This window comes from Gopherus evgoodei, chromosome 4 (genome assembly GCF_007399415.2).
Source record: "Gopherus evgoodei ecotype Sinaloan lineage chromosome 4, rGopEvg1_v1.p, whole genome shotgun sequence".
Taxonomy (NCBI): Eukaryota; Metazoa; Chordata; order Testudines; family Testudinidae; genus Gopherus; species Gopherus evgoodei.
The window spans coordinates 33,184,253-33,208,124 of record NC_044325.1 but is presented as its reverse complement, the minus strand read 5'-3'; the positions used below and the strand labels follow the sequence as shown (position 1 = coordinate 33,208,124).

The window sequence follows — 23,872 nt, the reverse complement described above, 5'->3', positions numbered from 1 at the left end:
TTTGCTAGTTAATTAGCTGATTTAGAGGTTTTACCCTGTGACTCTACCATCACAAAACAGGACCAGGGAAATCTTTTAAGGGTCTACATTTTAAAGGCATTAAGGGCAAAATTTTCAAAAGTGCCTAAATGATCAAGGATCCTAAGTGCTTAGACACTTAGGATCCTACGTTTCATTGAAAGGTACCTGCTTGGTAATTCCCAAATTTACCCTCTTGCAACACCTACTCCTTTGCAGGCGATTATGTTTCCAGTCTTAACCCCTTGATGAAAGTAAGAATAGGAAGGAAGGCCTCCAGAAGCAATGGCTTACTCTAGTGAAATGCTAGTTATGTATACTCTCAGAGAACAAAAAGGAAAATAGAAATCTGCAATATGAGTACTTAGCACACACTAGATATGCAATTCCCTTGGGTATTGCTGAACTGTAATTCCCTTATTAGTGACTATTCAGCACATTGTAATGCATTTTAAAAATTCATACCTTTCCCCAAGAGCTTTGTGCTCCAGTTCCAGATTTTTGTGCAATGTTTTTAGGTAGCTGTGCTGCTTTATTAGCATTTCATATTCTGTGGACTGTCGCTCATGCAGTGAGGCAAAGTGTTCGTGGTCCTGCAGCAGTGACTCGTATTCAGCTTTTAGCTGATCTTTCTGTTTCAGTAGATTTTCATTCTCATTTTCCTTAGCTGTCTGCTGGTTTTGGAGTAAAGTATTCTGGGCCATCAGTGAAGTGCTCTGGGAGCTCAAGGTTGAATTTTCTACCTAAAGTTTCTCAAATAAAAAGTAATTATATTTATATACAAATGTTGGTACACACCAAGGACATGCTATGCAGTATCTACTCACACGTAGGTAAACATACCCAAAAGATACTTATACAGTTACTGAGAACATGAAGAAATTTGGAAAGGACACTTGAGCAACTTTTTAGTATTACTGGTAATGTACAGGATAAGAAGTCATGACATACGTGAGATCAATGTTTGTCCCGTAACAAGACAATCTCAAAGCTGGTACAGCAATATTAAGACTAGATTTGTGAAAGGTAAGTAACCTGGAACATTTGGGTCCCATGTATAACTGACAAGAGTCTACAAGAACTGAAATTGCTCCATGTTTGTATACAACTGAATGGAAGCTTGTTCATTTCATCTAACGCAAGTGGGGGTGAAATTCTCCACTGTGCAGCGGGCCAGTATGAAATCTATATTTCAATTCAGATCACTTTTAGTAGTTACCTGGTGCATTGGGTTTATGGTGACCATGTGGTTATGAGTATGTCTAAGTAAATCTAAACTGGTGTTGAAAAGGTGGAAGAAAGTAAAGTTGAAGTAGAGGGCAGAGTAGGGCTAGTTAAGGAAGTTTCCATTGCAACTGCTTTGATAGAAAATTGGGTTTTCAATTAAATGAAATTGTTCTTCAAAGGTTTCTGCTTTTCATGGAAAATTCTTATTTTTCATCAAGAAATCAAATGACTGAAAACTGAAATACATTGATTTGGATATGCCACCTCATTCTCACTTCCCCAGGGAAAGTTCTTTCTGGGACACAATAGGAAAAGAAAAAAAGAACTAACACAAAGAAGGAATATATATATAACAGGCTAGCTGGAATAGTAAATCTGGATAACGACCGTATATACTCGTTCATTAGCCTGTTTGTTTATAAGCTGACCCCCAAAAATGGATAGGTAAAAATAGCAAAAACTGTATGACCCTTTCATAAGCCGACCCTAGATTTCAGGGGTTGGAAAACATTGGCTCCTGGCCCATCAGGGTAAGCCGCTGGCAGGTCGGGAGGTTTTGTTTACTTGGAGCGTCTGCAGGCGTGGAGCCCATCAGTTCCCTGTGGCCGCGCTTCACCGTTCCCAGCCAATGGGAACTGTGGGAAGTTCCCATTGGCTGGGAATGGTGAACTGTGGCCACAGGGAGCTGAGGAGCCTGCAGACGCTCCAGGTAAACAAAACTACAATGTATTAGATCAGGGATCGGCAATCTTTGGCGTGTGGCTCACCAGGGTAAGCACCCTGGTGGGCCGGGCCAGTTTGTTTACCTGCTGCATCCGCAGGTTCAGCCAATCGCGGCTCCCACTGGCCGCGGTTTGCCACTTCAGGCCAATGGGGCGGCAGGAAGTGGTGCAGGCCGAGGGATGTGCTGGCCGCCATTTCCTGTCACCCCCATTGGCCTGGAGTGGCGAACCACGGCCAGTGTGAGCTGCGATTGGAAGAACCTGCAGACGCGGTAGGTAAACAAACTGGCCCATCTCATCAGGGTGCTTACCCTGGTGGGCTGCGTGTCAAAGGTTGCCAATCCCTGTATTAGATATTCAATTCAATGATTCCATAGAGTTTAAAATCTTCAAATGTTGGTGTAGATCCGTTTATAAGAGAACCCTGGCTCTTTGATGCGTCATTTTTTTACCAAAAATATTCGGCTTATGAACGAGTATATACAGTAATTACTTCTTCCCAAGTACTATAAATAGCAATTTCTTAATAGTCATGAGCCAAGGCTGAAATTTTGGATCCAAACCCTTTTTAATTTGAAGGAAATTCAGATCTGAATCTCAATTCCCTTGCTTCAGCACCATCTGATTATTGTCAACACTGAAATCTTCCTTCTCAGCTTCCCTCCTCTCTACACAACTAAAATCAAATCCAAAGTTTCCTGAGACATTGGCATTTGGTTCTTCTGACCTGGAGCTTGGCTGTTTGGGTCTGCAGAGCAGTGTTGTGCTCCTGAAGGAAGCCATTTTGCTTCTGTAGTGTCAGGATCTGGTTGTTGAAAGAGACATTCTGCATTTCCAAATGCTTCAGCTGTTCTTTCAGCAGCTTCTTCTCAGCATGGAGGGCTGCATTCTAACAGAGAAATAGAATGGAAGTGTTGGGGAAGAAAAAAATTAAACAGCTGTTCTGATTATTTAGAGCCCTATCAAAGGTGAGAACAAACTTCTGATACCCCTTAAGCCGTGAAGTTTTAGTAGCAAATACCTCACAGCATTAAATCAAAGGTCAGATAGATGTTATGGTGCAAGATTCACCCCTGGACAGAGGTCAGCACAAGACCCATGTGTCACGCAAGTCCCACATAGTCCCTAAGGTGAGGGTTTAAGTGGTACATAGGTCTGGTGTTGGTTCACTGCACATGGGTAAATTTCCCCTGCAATGATAAAATTATTCCATGCTGTAGTACTTATATGATCCATTACCATAGTATCTGAGCTCTCGACAATCTTTAATATATTTATCCACATAACACCCCTGTGAGGCTATCAGCCCCATTTCACAAATGGGGAACTGAGGCATGGACTTCCCAAAGGTCCCCTAGAAGCCTGTGGTGGAGCAGGGAATCAAACCCCTGAGTCCCAGGCTAGCACTCTGACCATTGATCCTCTCTGAATACACAGAACTCGGGGTTCCTTCCTACTTTAAAAAATGACACAAACATCCCCAAATGCCTTATACCCGCATCCTGAAGGAGAAGACTTACATTCCTTTCCAGCTCTATAGCCCTGTCTTTCACTTTCAACAGCTCCATTGTTGTTTCTCGGTGTCCTGTTTCCCATTTCTCTTTCATCTGGTTGGAAACGAGTTTTTCTGCAGGAGATTTTAATGAGTTCTTCATACATTGCCCATCTTCTTGACTTTGCTTAAGAACTTCAAAGTCCTTCTTTATCTGTGAAGTAGACAAGAAATATGCTTGTAAAACTGGCTTTTTGGAAAGTAATTGCAGCACACTCAAATAAATAAAACAATAATAATAATTAGGTCTTATGCAGAATTTTTTCTCATGATTTCAAGATAGCTTATAAAAGATGGGGAGGTGTAGTATCATTATTCACATTTTATGGCTAGGGAAAGTGAGACACAGAGGTGAAATTATAAATCAGGAAAAGAATGCACATCCCTCACTCCCAGTCAGGTGCCTCTCCACTTGAACTCCCTGCCTCCTAATAAATAAAAATAATATAAAGGTGATACCCGGTGTGGGAATTTTTAAAAGCATTCAACATTGGCAGAACTCTGCTCTCATTGAGGATTATTATTTTTACTTGTATTACCGTAGCACCTAAGAGCCCCTAGTCATGACCAGGAACCCACTGAGCTACGTGCTGAACAAACACAGAACAAAAAGGTGGTGTCTGCCCCAAAGAGCTTACAATCTAAACATAAGACAAGAGACAACAGATGGTGGTAAAATTCCATGACTTCTAAAGGAAACAGGACTAAGCCAAACCTGAGCACTCTTGAAAACCTCATCCCGGACTCCAAAAACCCAATAATGCCGGTATTATTATTATTATTGGCTAGGATATGATAGAAGAAGGCATTTAAGTCAAATAGGGTTTTTTTTGGCTATCTGTTCCTCTGGAGTAAAAATGCATGTGCCGTACCAACCTATAGAATAGCTAAACCTAACACCTTAAAATGGAGTTTCCTCTTACCGTATTTAGCTCATTCTGCAACTGCTGATTCAAGTTAAGAGACTCTTCCACTTGAGCTTCTAACAATACAATCTTCTCTTCTTTAATGGCTAGTGTTGTCTTTAATGCAGAGTCAGTTTTGCTTTCCAGAATCTTATATTTGCTGAAAGACAATGAGAACAACATTCCAACATTTGTCACTGGAAAACATGCACCCATCTAGCTTGCAGACATTTCTCTCCCACATCACATATCTCATAATTACATTTATTTGCTCTCATATACACTTGGTTTCCATCACTACTCTATATTTTTGCATTTGGACAAAAGTAAATTGAAAGATTACTAAGGAGGAAAAAAATTACTTATGGGAAAGTCCAACAGATTTTAATGGGATAAAATCAATTCAGTTCTATGGAAGAAACAAAAACTACAGAATTCAATATAGAATAACACTTCTAATTTTTTTCCTAAGCACACTGTAGAAATAATAGAAAATTATATCCCTGCTGTGGATTTCTATAGCTTGGGGGGAAACCTGACCCAACAAAATTCTGCATTAAGGATATAATCATCCATTAAATTCTATAGGACAGTTCAAAAAAGCCTATAGAAAGAAGATCTTTTTTGTTAAATTCTATAGGACTTGCCCATCAGGGATGTCCCATGGCATACCTTTATAGGGGGACACAAAACAGCTGTAATCCAAATGTACTGCAGTATGAAGACATGTAATGATTTTACAAAGTTAATGTCACCAGTTCAGCACATTGAACTGGAATTCACTTCTCCTTCAAGTAGATACAGAACACCCATCTGTGGTAGCCAGCCTGCATGATTTCTATTAAGACTTGTTACAGTGGCTTTGCTGTTGTTAGAAAACAAAATCTAAGACAAATGGTTTCGTGTAGTCTCTCTTGTCTAGGACACGAAACCATGATTTCAGTGGGAGTGGGTGGAAGTGGGAGGGGTACAAAATGTGAAAATGAAAAAAGCAAAAAGATGTGGTTAGCAGGTTTAAGGAGTTATGGAGTTACACTGTTAAAGGAACTCAGTTTCCTCACTTGTCATTGCCATTATCATCCTGCAGCAGCAGCTCTTTGTTCAATCCAATCTTCTCCAGTTCTTGGCTGAGTTTGTCCATTTCACTAGACAACTGTTGGCTCTTTAACTTTTCAAGGACCAAATCCTGTAACAACACTAACATCATTAACCATCATACAGAAGACAGTGATAATTACACAGTACTAGTGATTTTAAAAACCCTGAGGTATGATAAGGGCATTGGGTGAAATCTTGGCCCCATTAAAGTCAAAGGGAGTTTTCCCATTGATTTCAATGGGGTCAGGATCTCACTCATTGTTTTTTGGGACCTGTTTCTTCTCTCAGACCGGTGTAAATTACGAGCAGCTGCACTGTACATCACTGTGAGAGGAGAATCAGCTGCTTTGTTTTTAAATAGCAATCTATTTTCATTCTCTATTTGTAGTTTTCTCAAATAAAATAGAAGGATTTTTCCTTCAGATTTTGGCCTTTCCTAATTTGTTTTTAATTCTTTATGCTTTCTTTAGCACAGGTTTGTTAGTGAATTGATATTAGGCCAGCAGAGGGAGCTAACAGTTTTCTGAATCCAACCAAAAGAAGAAGACAAAAAAACGTTTTAGAATTACATGTAAAAGTAATTTTTTTTTAAATCTTCTGAATAGCACAAAAATTAACTAATGAAAACCAAATACCTATACAGTGGTGGGACTTCAATTTGCCAATTTCCTGTGAAAATTTAATAAGCTTTTCAGTTTACTAACCTCTGCATTTACAGTATTGAAGGTATTTCCTAAACCTAGTGCTAGTCCACACGTAGAAATTTACCAGCATAATTATAGCAGTATAACTCCCAGTGCGGACACTCTTATTCTCTTATTCAAGTGCCTTTTTCTGGTTTAGGCTATGTTGCTTTCAAAGCAGTATTAATTATGCCAGAATAAACAAGTGTCCACCCAGGGAGTTATACTAGTATAAACATAGTGGCATAATTATACCAATATAATTATGCAAGTAAATTTCCCTGTGTAGATGAGCTCTATGTATGTAAAAGGAAATACTGACACGTAAGGCAATCTTCTTGGTTTCATTGTCAGACTCCATGTCCAAAAGCAACAAATGATTTTGGGTGCCCAACTGCAGACACCTTTAAAGGGTCCTGAGTTTCCTAAGCATCCAGAACGCTTTTGAAAATTTAGGCATATTATACATCCCCCATTAAACAATGGGTGAAATCCTGGTCTCACTGAAGTCAATGGAGTTTTGTCATTGACTTCCACGGAGCCAGGATTTCACCCAGTATTTCAGTAATTCAAATAAGCTATTGGAAAAACAGTATTATAAATAACACGTGTCAAATTTAAGCTTGCACACAGGACCCGGAGCTACTTAAATGGTTCTGCATGACCTCTGAGATGATTATATTCCAATAAGATATAGATTATGGGTGTGAAAGCCTGTTTTGACATTGAAGGTGCAGATTCCTTTAACTGTTTATGCATGTTCTTCCTACTGACAATATGACTGCCATAAATTTTCTTTTATATCTATGTAGTTTTAAAATTTAAATTTAAAAACCAGAGGATACTGTCAATTGATGTAAGGATTTAAGATAGGGTAAAATGTTGGGCAAAATTCCTGAACTTAAATCTATCTCAGGGCTTTATGTGAAGGCTTGGTCTCCACTACCAACATATGTCTGTATAACTATGTTGCTTAGGTGTATGGAAAATCCACACCCCAAGTGACAGTTATACTGACCTAACTCCCAGTGCAAACAGTGCCATGTTGATGGGAGGGCATCTCCTGTGGACATAGCTACCGCCTCTTGGGAAGGTAGAGTGCCTATGCCTATGGAAGAAGCTCTCCTGTTGGCGTAGGTAGCGTCTTCACTAAGTGCTAAGGCAGGGGTCAGCAACCTTTCAGAATGCCGAGTCTTCATTTAGTCACTCTGATTTAAGGTTTTGCGTGCCAGTAATACATTTTAATGTTTTTAGAAGGTCTCTTTCTATAAGTCTATAATATATAACTAAACTATTGTTGTATGTAAGGTAAATAAGGTTTTTAAAATGTTTAAGCTTCATTTAAAATTAAATTAAAATGCAGAGCCCCCCGGACCGGCGGCGAGGACCTGGGCAGTGTGAGTGCCACTGAAAATCAGATTGCGTGCCACCTTTGGCACACGTGCCGTAAGTTGCCTATCCCTGTGCTAAGATGCTGTAATTGTAGACATGCACTAAGACTACTTCCTCACCGAGATCCTTTCTTAAACCATCCTTGGGAGGAGAGGGGCAGACAACTGATTACAACCTTTTCCCCAAGAAACATTTTCTAAAACTAAAGAAAGTGGATGTTGAACAGCAGCTAGACTGAATTAACAAATGTGTGATTTTTTTAATTAAAAAATTCAAATGTTATCTCCCCAAAGCAATTTAGCTCCATTTGTACATATGAAATCATTTGTTTAGACCACAGAAGACTAAGCAGAAGTACAGATAATAACAGCACTCAGCTTTTCACTTTATATTGTTTAAAGTAATTCTGAAAAACATTAGCCTAATTTGTAAACTAGACATGGGTGGCTTGAAGACTTTTAAAAGAAAACCAACTTTCAACATAATAATAATAATATGCTCTATGCTTATGCTGTGGCATCCCTTAAAAACTTGGTCATTTAACTAAGTTATCTCAATATCTACAATATTCCCTTACATGTCCTTATACTTTCTACAGAAAATTCTTTGAATAATAGAAATACTTCCTTGGACACCAATCCTGCAACCACATCTGAATGTGTCCATTCAAACTCCATTAGTTTTAACAGGGCTCTGCCTGGGCTAAAGGCTCCAGCCATATGGATACAATTGCAGCAACAGGTGCTTATTAACCTTGTGCAACAGGTATGCTTTTAAAGAGCCACTACTGTATAATACATGAGGCACAATAAGTAGTGTTGCCTTGTGCCACAGCAGAAAAGGGTCAGGACTCCAGCATAGTGAATGCAAAGCTAAGCCTGATTATAGAGTTATGGACACAAGACAAACTCTGCAGTTCTAGTATTCCTCTTCCTCGGGCAGCACAAACTGTGATGCCTAGAGTCACAACACAGGGTCTCTCGGTCTCCCTAATTCATGGTCTGGATCAAACTGGCATGGAATGGACCACTGTCTACACCACATACCATAAATTAAATAAATAAAATACACATGATGAAGGCAATATTATTATTTTGATTACCTCTCTCAATGTAGCTAGTGTTCTTTTATCAATGGTAACTTGCTTTATAAGGTCTTTATTGTCTTTTTCAAATTCTTTCATCTTATTAGACGAATCTCTGAATCGAGCCATTTCTTTTTCAAGTGTTCTGTTTTCCTTCTCCACAGCCGCCAGCTTTACTGTGTTATCATCCAAAATAGCATCTTTCAACTCCATCTGCTGCCAAAGCCTTTTTGTTTCCTTCTCCAGCATCTTTTTGTCTTTCTCCAGTTGGGACACTTCTTGCTCCAGCACTTTGTTCTCCTTTTCTAATCTCTCCAGCCGTTTGCTGGAAATCTTCAGCTCTTCAAGTTTTCTCTGGAGGACCTGATTTTCACTTTCCATTCCCTGAAGCTCTTTTTCTAGCTCTTGGGTTTTTTTGCTGCTGTTCTCCAGGATCTGCTGAAGCCTCTGATTCTCAGAGTTCACACTCTGATAGCTCAGCTCCAGCCTTTCTGACTTCTTTCCCAGTATTTTTAACATCTCCACATTTTTTCTTAGCTCCTCTTTCTCCTTCTCCAGCTCTTTATTTTCTTCCTCTATCTGTGCCATTTTTGTACTGGTGAATCTCATGGTCTCTACCACCCTCCTGAGCTCCAGGTTCTCTTCATCCAGTTGCTTGTTGTCCCTCTGCAGGTCCTCTAGACGGATGGAAACATTCTGTAAGGTATCCAGGGATTTTCTCAACTTCCTGTTCTCCAGTTCCAGATCCCCATTTTCCTGCTCTAGAACCTCAACTTTTTCTGCTACAATTTTCATGGCTGCTGCCTTCTTTGTGAGCTGTTCATTCTCCCTCTCTAGCCGATGGAGCTCTTTCTCCATTTCCTCCACTCGTTCTACCTTTTCTTTAACCTGCTCAAAATCTTTATGCAATTGTTTCTTCTCAAACTCAAGCTTGCTGAGTTTGCTACTAGTCTCTGTAACTGTTTCATGGAGCATCTTGTTCTCTTTTTCAATGTCTTTTACTCTGGCCTCGCTACTAACCTGAGCCCTCTGCCTCAGGGACAAAACCACTTGGTTGAGGTGGTCATTCTCTTGTCTGAGGTCATTAATCTACATGAAAAATAAAACAAGGAGAGAGTTATCTATAGTAGAGTAGACAGTACCTGAGGTGTTCCTAGTGAGTATGTTTTTTTAGAGCAATGTACCGTCTGGCAATTTACCCTTGAAGCTGTCAGAACTCTGTATTAATAAAACAATGCCCCTTTAACACAACACAAATTCTTCAACCATTAGCCACTGTCATCCCTGATTCAAACCCTCCTCACCAATCCAAACTAAGGAAGAGGCTTCTTGAAGAAAATTTGGTTTTATCTAGCCCTTTTAATACCATACATGAGGTATCTCAAGGTACTAGTGAGTTAAACATTGTGCTTTATTTTTTTCAAATCTTGAACTAAGCAGGTCTAGGCAAAGTCAGTCCATGGATGGGAGATCTCCATGGAACAGTTTGGACTTGATGATTTATGAGCAGCCACTCCTGTCTCTGAGTCAGATTGAACCAATGTCCTAGCACAGTGCTCAGCGGCATTGTTCCCTCTCTTTTCAGGTTCATATTCTCCACTCATCTCTGTGAAAACTGAAAGCACAAGTGCCCTTTTTCTTATAAGATGTAAAATTAATGTGCTAAACACTAGTAGTTGTTAAAGAGTTCATTAAAAAAATATTCTTTGTAAGGGAAGAGAGTTCATCACGATTTCTTGGCCAGATTCCAGCTGAGGTAGGTACGTTGGACCAAATACTCAAATCCTTAGTCAGATTTTTACCTAGTTCTTACTCAGGCAGAACACCTACTGAAATCAAATGGAGTTAGGCCTGAGTAAAGGCCATCTCTACCCTACTTTCTGCTTACCCTAGTTTTCTTCACTTCCTGTCCTAAATGTGAAGTGTCCACTTCCTATCATGTCATGAAGAATTCCTTTGTGCTTTTACACAGCAGCTGTGCTTCACCACAGCTGTATTTCAGAGGTGGAGTTTTCCCGGAGTATAAATCCGTAAAGCACTTAAGAATGCTTCAGGATAAAAGGCACTACATATAAATGTAAGGTTTACTTCTATTATTTAACCTCACCTCAGACTTGTCATACAAATCAATTTAATATATTTAAAAGCAAGCACACCATTCTCCAATGACCTACACGTCTATCCCCATTATTAAATTACTAAGTATGAATGACAGCTTGTAATAGTGATATTGTACTTGAATTGCATCACAGCAGTAAAGGCTGCAGGGTACTTAAAATGTCAGTCTTATGAGTGTTGCAGCTTTCTCAGCATTTTTTTACTTAGATCAAGGAAGTCTAAGAAAACTACTATGACAAATAGCTGGTATCAATCCAATCTTCTTCAGCAATATGAGATTTGAATTGTACATCCTAATCTGTCTAGTCAAGGCTTTTTGAAGGGCAGGGAAGAACCAATGTTACAAACAACGTGAAGGTTCCCAAAGAGCAATGGGATGAGCAGCAGACACCATCACATGTAGTTATTTTTGCTCAAAGCCACCTTGACTTGTATTTGAACAAGTGTTCTGCATGCAATACGCTCTGCAGGTTATTACCAAGCCCCAAGCCACTGAGACCCTCTAAATGGCCATGGTGATATGACCACTACTGAGCATAAGCTTTTGGATCACATGTGTGAAATCAGCACCTGTCTGTCTTTGTCAGCTTTTACAGTTTCCATGACACCCTGTAGCTGTTGTTTCTCTTTTATCAGCTCCTCGCTTAAAGTCTCCAAGTCTTGGTTGCTTTGTTTCTCTTTTTCAATCTGATTTTTCAACTTCTCAATCTGCACAGAGAAAGCACCACAAAATACATCAGACAACAAATTGAACCATGACTGTTTTATTGCAGGGCATTTTGAAAAGTAGAGATTAAATAGATGGCCAGGATGCTAACTGTTCCTGAAGGGTTATGTCAAACCAACAAGACTGAGCAAACTAACCCTTCCCTTCTGAAAGCTGCCAACCACTGTTTAACCAACTATACAAATTTAGATCAGAATTTTCAGAAATCTGAAAGTTAGTCAGGGACTAGAGGTGAAACTCTGGCCCTATTTAAGTCAATGGTAAAACTCTCATTGTTTTCAATGAGGCCAGGATTTCACACCTGATACCTCAAGGTTCCCAAAGAGCAATGGGGATGAGCAGCAGACAAAATCACATGTAGTTATTTTTGCTCAAACCCACCTTGACCTGTATTTGAACAAGTGTTCTGCATGACACCCAAAATGGAGGCACATGAAATTAGAGAACACTTCTAAAAATGTGGTTGCTAGTTCTTTGATCTCTCCAGTTACATCAATATTTTGTCCTATTGTCTTTAGTAATCCTCACACTCAACATTACAGTGTCCTTTTCTTCCTGCTTGCATTAACTATCCAGCAAGTCTGAGGGAACTATGGTTTGGTTTACCGTTGTTTTTTAAATTACCTCTTCCCCCATAAAAACCTCCTCTATCATCACCCCTTTTCTACATTCCCTGTATCTGACACACAGGCCACTTGTGTAGAAGTTCTGAGTCACCATTCATATTTGCTTTGCTGCTGCATTAAAAACAAAAAAACCTTCCCACTCTACAAAAATCCATTGATCATTCTTGGACATGCAGTTTTGTCAGCATCAGGAATCTCAGCATTATAGGTCTCCACACAGCATGTGTGAAGAAGACACATTTTGTTAAAAAAACACCCAATAAACCAATGTAAGATACTTCACAAGCCTTATATCTCTTAGTATCAACAGACCATGTACCACTGACACAGGCAAATGACTGTGCAGTAACTTCTTCTCAAATCTCCTTGAATAGGTGACACAGTCACCAGCAATATGATCAGACTGTGATATTCACTCAACACTCGCAGACTAGGTTAGCTCCCATCACAATCTACCTCCCTGTTCCGAAAGTGATGCATCATTAGCAAAATATTTTAGTTCTGTTTCATGAATCTCAGCTGTTCTTGATTACAACACTTTAAACCCACTGGCATTTTTGCTCAGTCTCATGCCCACACATTCTGCCCTGCCCCTGCACTGGCACTCTCTATTATTGGGTAATCCTATTCATTTAAGGGTGGGGATCAAACCTTTAGGTAACCCAGGCTTGGTAACACTCTCCGACTGCCAAAACAGGAGCAAATTAGACTAATGCTGGGCCCACAAGTGCTGGAACTGATATAGTGCCACAACTTGAGGTATCAAAGAAATATGTATGTGGTAAGTCAAAGTCAACTGCAGCTGTTCAAATGACTTAAGTTGCTGGGCACCAGAGACATTTGTTTGGCACTTTATACCCTCAGATCTCAAGTTCTGAGTGTTTTAATTAGAGAACCTAGTTTGAATCACTATCCCAAAGGGGCCGTGAGGGAGTGGAGTGGGAATAGAGAGAGATGAATTTTTGCAGACTCTCTCTCTTGCCCAGATAGGGACTCTGAGAAGTGGATTTTGTTCTCTCACCTTGGCAAAAGCATCCATCAAAGTGCTCCCTGTAGTAAGAGGATGCCAACCCCCTCTCAGTGGCATAGAGGCAGGTACTGTGCTAATTATAATCAGTCAATCTACATCTAGACTACGATCTACAAAACAGCAAATGGGCGCTCTCATTTAGGGCATCCTAATGGTCCACCACATCTTTAACGGGAAGCTGAGCAAAGAGAGAAGCCCAATATGTTTCAGGGCCAAAGTGTTGTATAAGCTTGTATCAGTACCACAAAAGACATTAGTTACAGCAGCAAAGAAAAAGGCAGGAGTAGGCCCCATAACATGCTTAGTGTTATGTAGAGGGGTGAGGAGAACTAAGTCCCTTACGTGGGAATTCTTCAGATGCATCAAACTAATAAGCATCTTATTTCCCCACTGGCAGTGGGTTCAGTTAATTGGACATCAGAATGCATGCTGTAGCCAGACAAAACCAAAGCAGGTGGCTGGGGCAGAATGGAACACTCCTTTCCAAAGGCAGAGCTGGGCTGGCACATGAGCTAGAAGTACTAACAGTCAATAAGGGAGTGTAGCAAAAAATGTGATGAGCAGCGCATTCATTACCAGGAATGAAAAGAACACATGGCTTTGTGGGAAGGGGAGATGCAGCAGAATGCTGTGATAGCCAGAAAAGGAGACAAGGCAGAAAAATCAGTCAAGGACCATGAATAGCAGAGGACGTTTCTTTAAAAATATATCGGTTTGAACTCACCATTCATGTAACTTCACTGATTTACAAGGAATTACACAAAGGATGAGTGCAGCCCATTGTTTTTTCCCCTGTAACAGAACAAGCTGAGGAAATACTTGTCACAGGAACCAGGGCCGGCTCTAGCAATTTCGCCGCCCCAAGCACGGCGGCACGCCGTGGGGGGCGCTCTGCCGCTCGCCGGTCCCGCGGCTCTGGTGGACCTTCCGCAGGTGTTTCTGCGGACGGTCCGCTGGTCCCGCGGCTCTGATGGAGCTGCCGCAGGCGTGTCTGCGGGAGCTCCACTGGAGCCGCGGGACCAGCGGACCGTCCGCAGCCACACCTGTGGCAGGTTCACTGGAGCTGTCTGCCGCCCTCCCAGCAACCGGCAGAGCGCCCCCCGTGGCGTGCTGCCCCAAGCACGTGCTTGCCGCACTGTGGCCTGGAGCCGGCCCTGACAGGAACAGGAAGTGAGACAAGAGCACAATCTGCCAGTGGCAGAATAGCTCCATGAAGTGCATATACAAGGAAGAGGATGATTATAATTATCTAGGCAAGCACTAAAAAAAATGAGTTGAGAACCTCATGCAGAACATGCATGAACTCTCCAGAGTTGACAGTACTGCCATCAAGCATCACTCAGGAATGCTGTAAGTTGCAGAGTGTAACAGGTCTAGTTCCAGCACACCGTTAGAAACAGCAGAATCAGCTCCCAGATAGCTAGGCCAGCATGAACTTAGTGAGAGTTACCTTCTTGCTAAGTTGTTGATTCTCCTTTTCCAGCTCTACAAACTTTAGGCTGCTCTCTTCCGTGGTCAGAGAGAGATCTCTGAGCTCCTGGATAGTGTTTTGCAGGCTCTGATTGTCCTTTTCTAGCTTCAGAATGCGACTCGATGCACACTCGTTTAGCTCAAACACAAAGGACTTTCTAGCTGTTGAAACATAAGAATCAGAATGCAGGAGTTAATACACATTCATAAACATGTTATCATTTCTAGGATCATAAAACATAGATAATTAGGGCCAGACCCCTAGCTTTTCAGCTGATCTTAGGTGATAGAGTGGTCCCTAAGTAAAAACACCTACATAAAAAAAATGGAGCATACTTCCATAAATAATAGTTACACCCCTTCATGAACAGGAAAGTGTCCAAAGACATGATATAGCAAAAGCTGCTTATCTTTATAGTCTCTTATCTAAGAGTCAGGTTAGTTACTAAGTTGAATGGTCAACTAGAAACGTTTGGTGACACACACTTTTGCTGAGATAGAAATTCTTAAAAAATCAATATCTGACACTAGGAAAAACGCCATTTTCAATCATTTATACCATGAAGTTGCAGCTTCAGCACATGGCCAATTAAAACTTGTATATTAACCACTGAAATTACTCATGTGAATGGGTGCCAGTGCTCTGGGTTACCCAACTGCTTTAACAGGCACACACTGAAGCAGTGTGTGTATTTTAAGGCTGGATACACATGCACTAAGCATCAATCACAGAGAACTCTTTATGAGTGTGAGTTTTGCCACTGACTTCAACAAAGCCAGGATTTCACTCCAGGTGTTTAGAGTTCACAAGTTTTATCACATTTCATGTGACATTTCCCAATAGCAGCATCTCCATTGCACATTTACCTTTTGCACAGTGCTTGATTTTAGTAACTCAGCACTGGAGTAACTAAAAATCTATTCCTGTTTCAAATGTCACAGATCTACTCTCTACATAAAAATCATATGTTTAACATGCAAGTGACATTAACTCTGTGTTCTAGTATTAGAAAATATTCATCCTTGCCAGAAGAAAGACAAAATTTAGTGCTGCTACAGCCCCTTAAATAGCACTTACAACTGGCAGAAACTCCTAGGAGATTGAATGGTTTACAACATCCATGATCTTTATGAGCAATACGCTGGTGAGTTTTGGTTGCATCGACGTTTAACACTAATACCATCAGCATGGTTCAATTTCAATTCTATTCTGAAATAAAGACTTTAAAAGTGGCTTTATTGGTTTCCATGCTTATTGTTACCCATTGATTTCTGTATCAACAGTGCGCAGTTTACAAGTTAAAAAAAAAAAGGGGTGAGGGGGGAGGTTTCCTACGTGTCATCCTTCCAAACTCAACCTGAGATCCAACAGTCAAGCTGGGTTCTTTCCTGATCACCACCACAGCTAAAATAAAAGTTCTGGAGACCAAACTGTGCTCTCAGTTACATTTGCACAATTCAGCTATCCTCAGTGGGATAAAGTGTAACTAATTGGAACTTCATAAATGGAGCTGGCTGAAAAATAGGAAAACATTTTGTGAAAGATTTTGAAATTTTTAAGTTGCTTTCATTTCACAGAGTTCAAAAAAATGAAATAACTTTTTGTTTTTTTCCCAAAATTTTAATGATTTTTTTATTCAGATTTTCAAAATTTTGTCTCTCCCCCCCCGCACTTTTTTCCTTTTGCCACTGAGTGCAATAAAGTAAATGCTGTCATTGACTCCCCTCCACTTTTCTTTTGCTACTCTGGTGAAGTTTTGAATAGCTACAACTTTTGAAGAGTTACAGACTGATCGAGTTACAAAGTTTATCATTAATTATTATTCCCCTTTGATAACTTTTCTGAAGCCAAGGAAGTTTTGAAAGGTTAAAAAATGGACAAACAAAAAACAAAAATGTAAAATGGGAAAGAACCGAGACATCATTCATTCTAATGTATTAAGCAGCAAAAAAGAAATACAGGAAAAAGCAAACAAAGGAGGGGAAACACCAGAAATGAAACAAAAATTGCAATTTGAAACAAGGCAGAAATTTTTGCATTGTTTCAAATTTGTCAGAAAAATTGCACTGTTTTCCCAAAATGTTTCAACGTTGATGAAACCGTATTTTTGCTGCCCAAGAAGAATCAGAATACAGTTCACCCTCTCTGAACTTTGCTGAGCTAGCTCTGCAGGGCTAACAAAGTAATAAGAACTAATTAGTCACTACTGTTAGTAGACTTAGGTCAGAATACACACAGCAAGCCAATGGGAGGAGCAAGGTGGTAGTGCATTTTTACATATAGTCACTTTACAAGACCCTGATTTTACCAAGACATGTGTATGTGCTAAGGTTTACACGACGTGATTTGCCGCACTGATATCAACGAACCTGCTCATCATGTGTAAAGCTAAGTATTTGCATGAGTCTTTGAGGGATTAAGTAAGTGCTCAGTAAAGTTCTGATACTGAAAACTTCTGTCAGTAACATCCTGTTATATATCCCAGGATTCTTTAAAAATATGATTTTGTATCCTAGTATTATAAATTGAATTAATCATATGAAAGAAACTAAATATCAAGCCTATGATACAGGGCACTGATTTTTTTTTTATGTCTTGCATATAATTACTGAAAGTGAATCACCCACTTAAAAAATATCCAGCCGGTTATTTCCCCTCCCTCCCACTCATTTTTCACCTTCTATTAAAAATAGTTATCTCACAGCATAGGCTTTTTCCTGGGACTTAAAGATCAGCTGGGAGTAGAGAAGGGTCATCGACTCCTCCCAGACACTATTTAGTTAAAAATAACTCGTGCTGGGATCATTACTGTGCAGTATACGAGGGTGTTTGTTTATTTTTGGGCACTTTCTCAAGGGAGGTTTAAATATAAAGAAGTCATTGTTAATAGTTACATAATGTAAGGAAAGAAGCTGGAAGCTGTGGTGTTAGAAGCTTTACTGTGTCAAGTGGTTAAATACAGAAATTTAGTTCGCCATGTGAACTATTGAGCTTGGAGTTTGAGGTTTTGCTTCAGCCCAATGCAGTAACTTGTTCCCCTCCTCTTTTACAAGGAAACCTTGCGCAAGCACAATAATAATTAAGAGTCACCTCATGACTGCTACTTACTATCTGCGAGGTCCGTGCTCTTTGACAGCTGTTCTAGTTCCCAGCCCAGGTGCACAGACTCATTCATGCTCTGTTTTTGCGCAATCTCCAGTACCATATTCTCTTCCAGCAGCTCTTCAATTCGCTTCTTGTCTGTGTCCCGGTCCTGTGGAAAGAGCATGCAAATGGAACGTCATGCTGAGCTTATTAACTAGGGAGCCTGATCAGGCTTGCACAGTTATCGTTACTAGGAGTGATGAATGCATCAAGAATTGAATTGACCCCTCTATACAACATACAATATTAAGAGAGGTTTCAGAGTAGCAGCCATGTTAGCCTGTATTTGCGAAAAGAACAGGAGGTACTTGTGGCACCTTAGAGACTAACAAATTTATTTGAGCATAAGCTTTCGTGGACAACAGCCCACTTCATCGGATGCATGAAGTGGAAAATACAGTAGGAAGATATATATATATACACACACAGAGAGAACATGAAACAATGGGTGTTACCATACACACTCTAACGAGAGTGATGAGTTAACGTGAGCTATTATCAGCAGAAGAGAAAAATAACTGTTTGTAGTGGTAATGAAAATGGCCCATTTCCAGCAACTGACAAGGAGATGTAAGGAACTGTGTGTGTGTGGGGGAATAAGCATGGGGAAAATAGTTTTACTTTGTGTAATGGCCCATCCACTCCCTATCTTTATTCAAGCCTAATTTAATGGTGTCTAATTTGCAAATTAATTTCAATTCAGCAGTCTCTCGTTAGAGTCTGTTTTTGAAGATTTTTTGTTGTAATACTGCGACTTTTAGGTCTGTAATCGAATGGCCAGGGAGACTGAAGTGTTCTCCAGCCTGGTTTTTGAATGTTATAATTCTTGATGTCTGATTTGTGTCCATTTATTCTTTAAGAGAGACACCTCACAGATCCAAGATTAAAGCCACCCTCTGGATGGGCCAGATCTCAAATGAAACAAAGATCCAGGGTTTTGATCCATCTCTAATTACCTGAAATACCAAATGGACGATTCAAGACATGTTTAATACAATCAAGCCTGCATAATTTCACTACTAACTTGACAACTTTTTTATACTATCTAGGCTCAAAATAAGCTCTCTGCTCTTCCTAAAGCTGAAGATAAGCATCACAGAATCAAAGGTATTTTTTCTTCATTTCTTGAAATGCCAAGAAGTGAAATCTTCATGTCACATCATTGTCAGTTTCACACAGCTTTTTAACAAAGAAACCGTGTGAATAAAGGGAAAATAAATTAATATAATGTACTTCAAAAAACTACCATACCAGGTGATACCACATACTGTAATTGGAACTAAGTGCTGTTAGGGTAGGAAATCAGTAATTTCTAATTGACATTAACTTCTTGACTTAATTCTTGCCTTTCACATGCAAAATGCACCAAATATTCATGGGCTCAATGAGACATTGTTCAATGTTTCCCAATGGAAGTCAGTTTTTTTACTGCTGATTGACAAAATGGGAATTATTCTAATGAACAGATGAAAAATAGGCTTATATACATAGAAAAATGTCCATTAAAGTGAGTTGGTATTGAATGGGATAGACTTTAGAGAGTGATGAACAGCTGTTCCCAGTCAAAGTACTGGTGTAGCATATAGGCGCAGGCATGCTCCTCTCTCTCTCTTTGTCTCTCTCTCACACACACACCCCTCACCCCTTTCTCCTTATAAACACTTGCATCACTCCAAATAATATTTACATGCATGATGTTTGCATTGAAATGAGAACAACCATCTCTATATGTCACATAATACACTAAGACACAATAGACTAAGACATGCAAAACACACCCAACATGAAAAGCATCAGCTAGGTTAGTGATTTGGAGAAATATGTTTTTGGTTGCTCAACTCGAGACACCTGAAAGGCGTGCCAGCCCTCTGCATGTCATGCCTCTTCAAGGTATCTCAAGATGGGCACCCAAAATTTGAGGCACCCAAAATTATGAGCCAATTTTGAAAATCTTGGGTATCATTCGTTTCTTAATTTACAATGTTCTGAGCTGGGCATTTAGCATAACACTAGTGGATCTGACCAATACCTCCATTCCAGCAAAATCTTTTTCAGGTTAATAAATGACCACACTTTGCAAGAATTCAGAACAACGAACCCATACGAATGAGGAACACTAGTAACTAAAATTTCAGCACATGAAGTAACATTTCTTATGTTTAATGCAATAATATATGTCCGATGTAATTTATTAGCCTTTTAGTTGTGAGTGATAAACTGCCAGGTCTTAAGTTTCTCATTTGTGTTCAGATGAATAAGCCCCTTTTCTCTGATTTATGTAGTATTAAATATTGAGAACATTTTATTTTTTGCAGTGGTCAATGCCTCATAGACCTGCTGCAATAACTATACATTTTATTTTCAGCAAGAACAGTTGTTCACTGCAGCAGATTTTCATTCCCATTGTGTAAGAGATTTCTTTTTTTTAAACTGATACATTCTAAACCCTCTAACATCCATGTACATAGGTTCAGTATTTGAAACTTGGTGATATACGCTCACGTAACCTGAAATCTGTCCAACCGTCTGCTTCTCCCAAGCAGATTTTTTTATATATTTATACAAAATATAAATAGATTTTTATTGTAAGTTGAGTGTCATGCTATTTTAAGCATGCACGATGCACTACACTGACACAAAGATCACATAGCCTGAGACATATTGAAAACTTTGTAAATGGAATTTGACCAACTCCAACAGATTATGTAAAAAGAGTATGTAATCTAGTTTAGAAATATGATTTTTTTTAAAATTCATAGTTAAATAAAGAGTGTGTACCAGCTCTACATCATGAAGTTTGGATTTCAATTGCAAGTTTTCCTTCTCCAGTTCATGCAATTTATCACCACGAGCTCTTGCTACTGTTAACTGTTCTTCTAGCATAGCCTTTGTTTCAATTAATATGATGTTGTCTTCTCTTAATTCCTATAAAACAAAAAGAAAAACAGCATAAGAAGTTAATCTCCTAGTTTCAGAATTTTACATTTCAAACATCAGACAACTTTAATATACTACAGTTTGAAAAAAAAGGATATATAGCACACCTAGAACAAGGGCACTGAAATACTGGATATTTAACTATGAATAGCACCTTTTAATCATTACCTCTAAAATGACAATTTTACATATGAAGATCCCATGAAGACAAAGATTTATACTGTAAAATGTTCCAGTATCAACGTTGCTGAAGCACTTGGAAGACAGAGAGTGCAAAATATAAACAAACAGACCTAGACCTTTAGAGGTTATGGGAACATTTACATGAAAAAGTCCTTTCAAAAACGTCAGAAAAGAATTCTCTTTCCCTCTCTCATGTACATGGCTTTATTTCACTTAACGCACTGGTTTGCAATGACCTCTTAAACACCTGACACATTACCTGTATGAACAGTTCTGTTTTTCCTCTAGGCCAGCAGCATTTTTCGTTTGTGTTTTGCGGAACACAAACCAACCTGGTTCTGCAGCTACAGCAGTTCTAGCACAGCTCCAGGAACAAGTCTGGTGAATTGTATGGTGCTCCCCTTGTTGTTTGAACCACAACAAAGCAAAAATTGCAGCATCATGTATTCATATACCTTATCTCCAGAAATAATGCATGTCCGCAGCATAAAATCTGGTTGACATTCTTGACCAGGTCAGAACAGCTTTAAATTGTCTGATTTCAGGTAAAAAAAAAAAAATGACAGCTTACTTTTATCTTTAAATGCTTTTGATATCAGAAACATACATGTAAGGCCTACAATTCTCTCACTCAGGAAAGTGATGGGCATTTGAAAGATGAAGAAGAGCAGGATGTTACACAGGAGAACCGAGGGTGGAGTGGGCCCACCCCGCCCCCCAGCAATTTACCTTGTTCCGCTAAAAAGATTTTTTTTAGTTTATTTTTTCCTCCAACATACAGAAAAAATGGAACATGCACACATCCATGGAGAAATAATTATGGGTTGACAGTTTATTGCTGGACAATAGCCTTCAAATTGTAAAGCATCTGCTGATATCAGTGAATAAATCTGCTCTTTCGGACAACCAACCTTCAAAACATATGGACTACTGAAAGATGATCAGGAATGAGTAAGTTGTGGTGATCCGTTGGACAACAGCTGCCTTCCCATTTTTGGAAGGATACAATCAGTGGCCTCAAAAGTCTCACAGCAGCTCAGTAAGACTCACTCCCAGGTCTGAATGTCCCATTTCAGAACATAGTTTGCAGAGACTGTTATGAAATGGTGTTCATGCTCTAACATGCATACCAACCTAATATATACATAATCCTTAACCATAACCAGTCTATTAATGCTGACTTAAAGAGAAAGCCTATAAAGGCTTTCAATTTAACCCTAATTTATCCTAAAGCCAGTGGGAAGAGTCAGCAGTTAACTAACTAATCTTCAGGAATTTCTTGCCATTCCTATAGGACTTTCCCGCAGTATGCAAAACGCTAACCATCAGCTACCCTCCTTAGAAATAGAGAGTGCTGTGAGGTGGAGATGTGCTGCAATTTCTTGGAAATAAACTTTGGCAGGAAAAAAAAATCTCCTGGCCCATAGAAAAGAAAAATCCGTGGTTATTGTTGCTACTGCTTAGAACCAACACATCCATCACCTATTGCGTGGAATGGCTTTTAAGTCCCCATCACACTGAAACTGATTAGTGCAAAGCTGTTGCAAAACTTTAGATTAATATGTTTTTAGAACAATTCCACTAGTGGTAAGAATCCATGGAAAAACATTTCTATTAGTTTTAGGTTTTATAAAAAGAGAAAGGATGTTCATGTGGTTGGGACTCGGGAACTCTGGATTCTGTTTCCCAGCTCTGGTACAGAGTTCCAGTGATATCCTAGACCTAGAGACGTCCCTTAATCGATGTGTGCCTCAGTTCCCCATCTGTAAAATAGGGATGATTGCACTTTGTGCTCACAGGAGATACTGTGATGGTGGCTGCAATAGAGATGCCTGTGAGTAAATGAATAAAGAGAAAATGTTGAAACTCTGATATTTTAAGACCTAAATTTTGGGCCAAGTTTGACCAGAGAGGATGGATATGTTAAATTGTCTGACACCAAAACAGATGAGAGCGAGTGGAGTTAAAAACAGGCAGTATGCTGGGTGTAAAACAAGTACCAAAAATACTCATACTGAAACAATGGGTCAATCAGAATATATTTAACAAACTGTCCTGCTCAGTCTGGACCACAACCATGAGAAGTAAGATGGTGTTTGACCTCATAAACATCACCTCAGAACTATCTCTGAAACTGCTTACCAAGCAGGAACTGATTATTTAAGTGTCTCATGAAGAGTCTAACTGTGTGCCAAGTAAGGTATACACATATTTGATCTCTATTTGCAAATCACACATTGTTGGGAACCATAATATCTGAGAAATGGGAGGTACACACCATGCATGTGCCTGAGGGGCAAGGGGGAGGAAGACCTGTCAGATCAGAAGGTTTCTGATGAAATCTTAAATTAAGAACCTTTTGCAGAAGCCTGTTAAAGTTGGGCCAACATTATTTACTTGCACCCATTTTCTGAGGTCATCTTTATAGTGCAAACTTAATTTAAGTAATTACTCCAGGATAGCTTTATAAAGTTATATCTCAGAGCCTGGAAGGTAGAATTGTTCTTAGCACAGCATATTATAACTAATGTCACCCTAGGGTAGCACAACTGACCTGAGAATTGGTTTGGCTATAAATCATTTTTGTATTAGATAGGCAGAATGGTTGGGTGTATTCTTCATGGGAATGAAGATTTTTTTTCCTTTTAAGTTAATAAAACTCTCAAAATGGTTTTATAGCCGTGGGAAACTTTTAAATCAACAGCACAGAATAGTTATCTATGGTCTTTTACGATTTATAATACATTTACTTATAAAAGATTCCAAAATCAATTAGAGGAAATTTACCTTAAAACTGACTATAAAATATCCAACAATTTCTGATCTTGCCTTCATAAATCTCTCACTGAATTAAACCACAGAATTTGGTCTGCAGCCTTAACAGCACAGGCCCTGATCCTGCAAACACTTGCATCTATGAGTAGACCACTTAAAATTAAATCTTGGCATAAGTAT

At 39.4% G+C, this 23,872-nt stretch overlaps 1 protein-coding gene across 3 annotated transcripts in view; it reads right to left on the bottom strand.

Annotated features, from left to right (window-relative positions):
* Positions 1-23,872, bottom strand: part of CCDC88C (coiled-coil domain containing 88C) — a 147,945-nt gene that overhangs the window by 27,396 nt on the left and 96,677 nt on the right. For all 3 annotated transcript variants that reach the window (XR_003999944.1, XM_030558915.1, XM_030558916.1), the window contains exons 11-20: positions 20,576-20,722; positions 17,762-17,906; positions 14,633-14,814; positions 11,370-11,507; positions 8,700-9,770; positions 5,486-5,610; positions 4,443-4,584; positions 3,488-3,673; positions 2,695-2,856; positions 484-761 (exon numbers count right to left, since the gene is read on the bottom strand). Coding sequence is in view for 2 of the 3 variants with exons in the window: in XM_030558915.1 (XP_030414775.1) it covers positions 484-761; positions 2,695-2,856; positions 3,488-3,673; positions 4,443-4,584; positions 5,486-5,610; positions 8,700-9,770; positions 11,370-11,507; positions 14,633-14,814; positions 17,762-17,906; positions 20,576-20,722 (2,576 nt within the window). In the remaining variant the exon portion in view is untranslated. The remainder of the gene's footprint in view (positions 1-483; positions 762-2,694; positions 2,857-3,487; positions 3,674-4,442; positions 4,585-5,485; positions 5,611-8,699; positions 9,771-11,369; positions 11,508-14,632; positions 14,815-17,761; positions 17,907-20,575; positions 20,723-23,872) is intronic.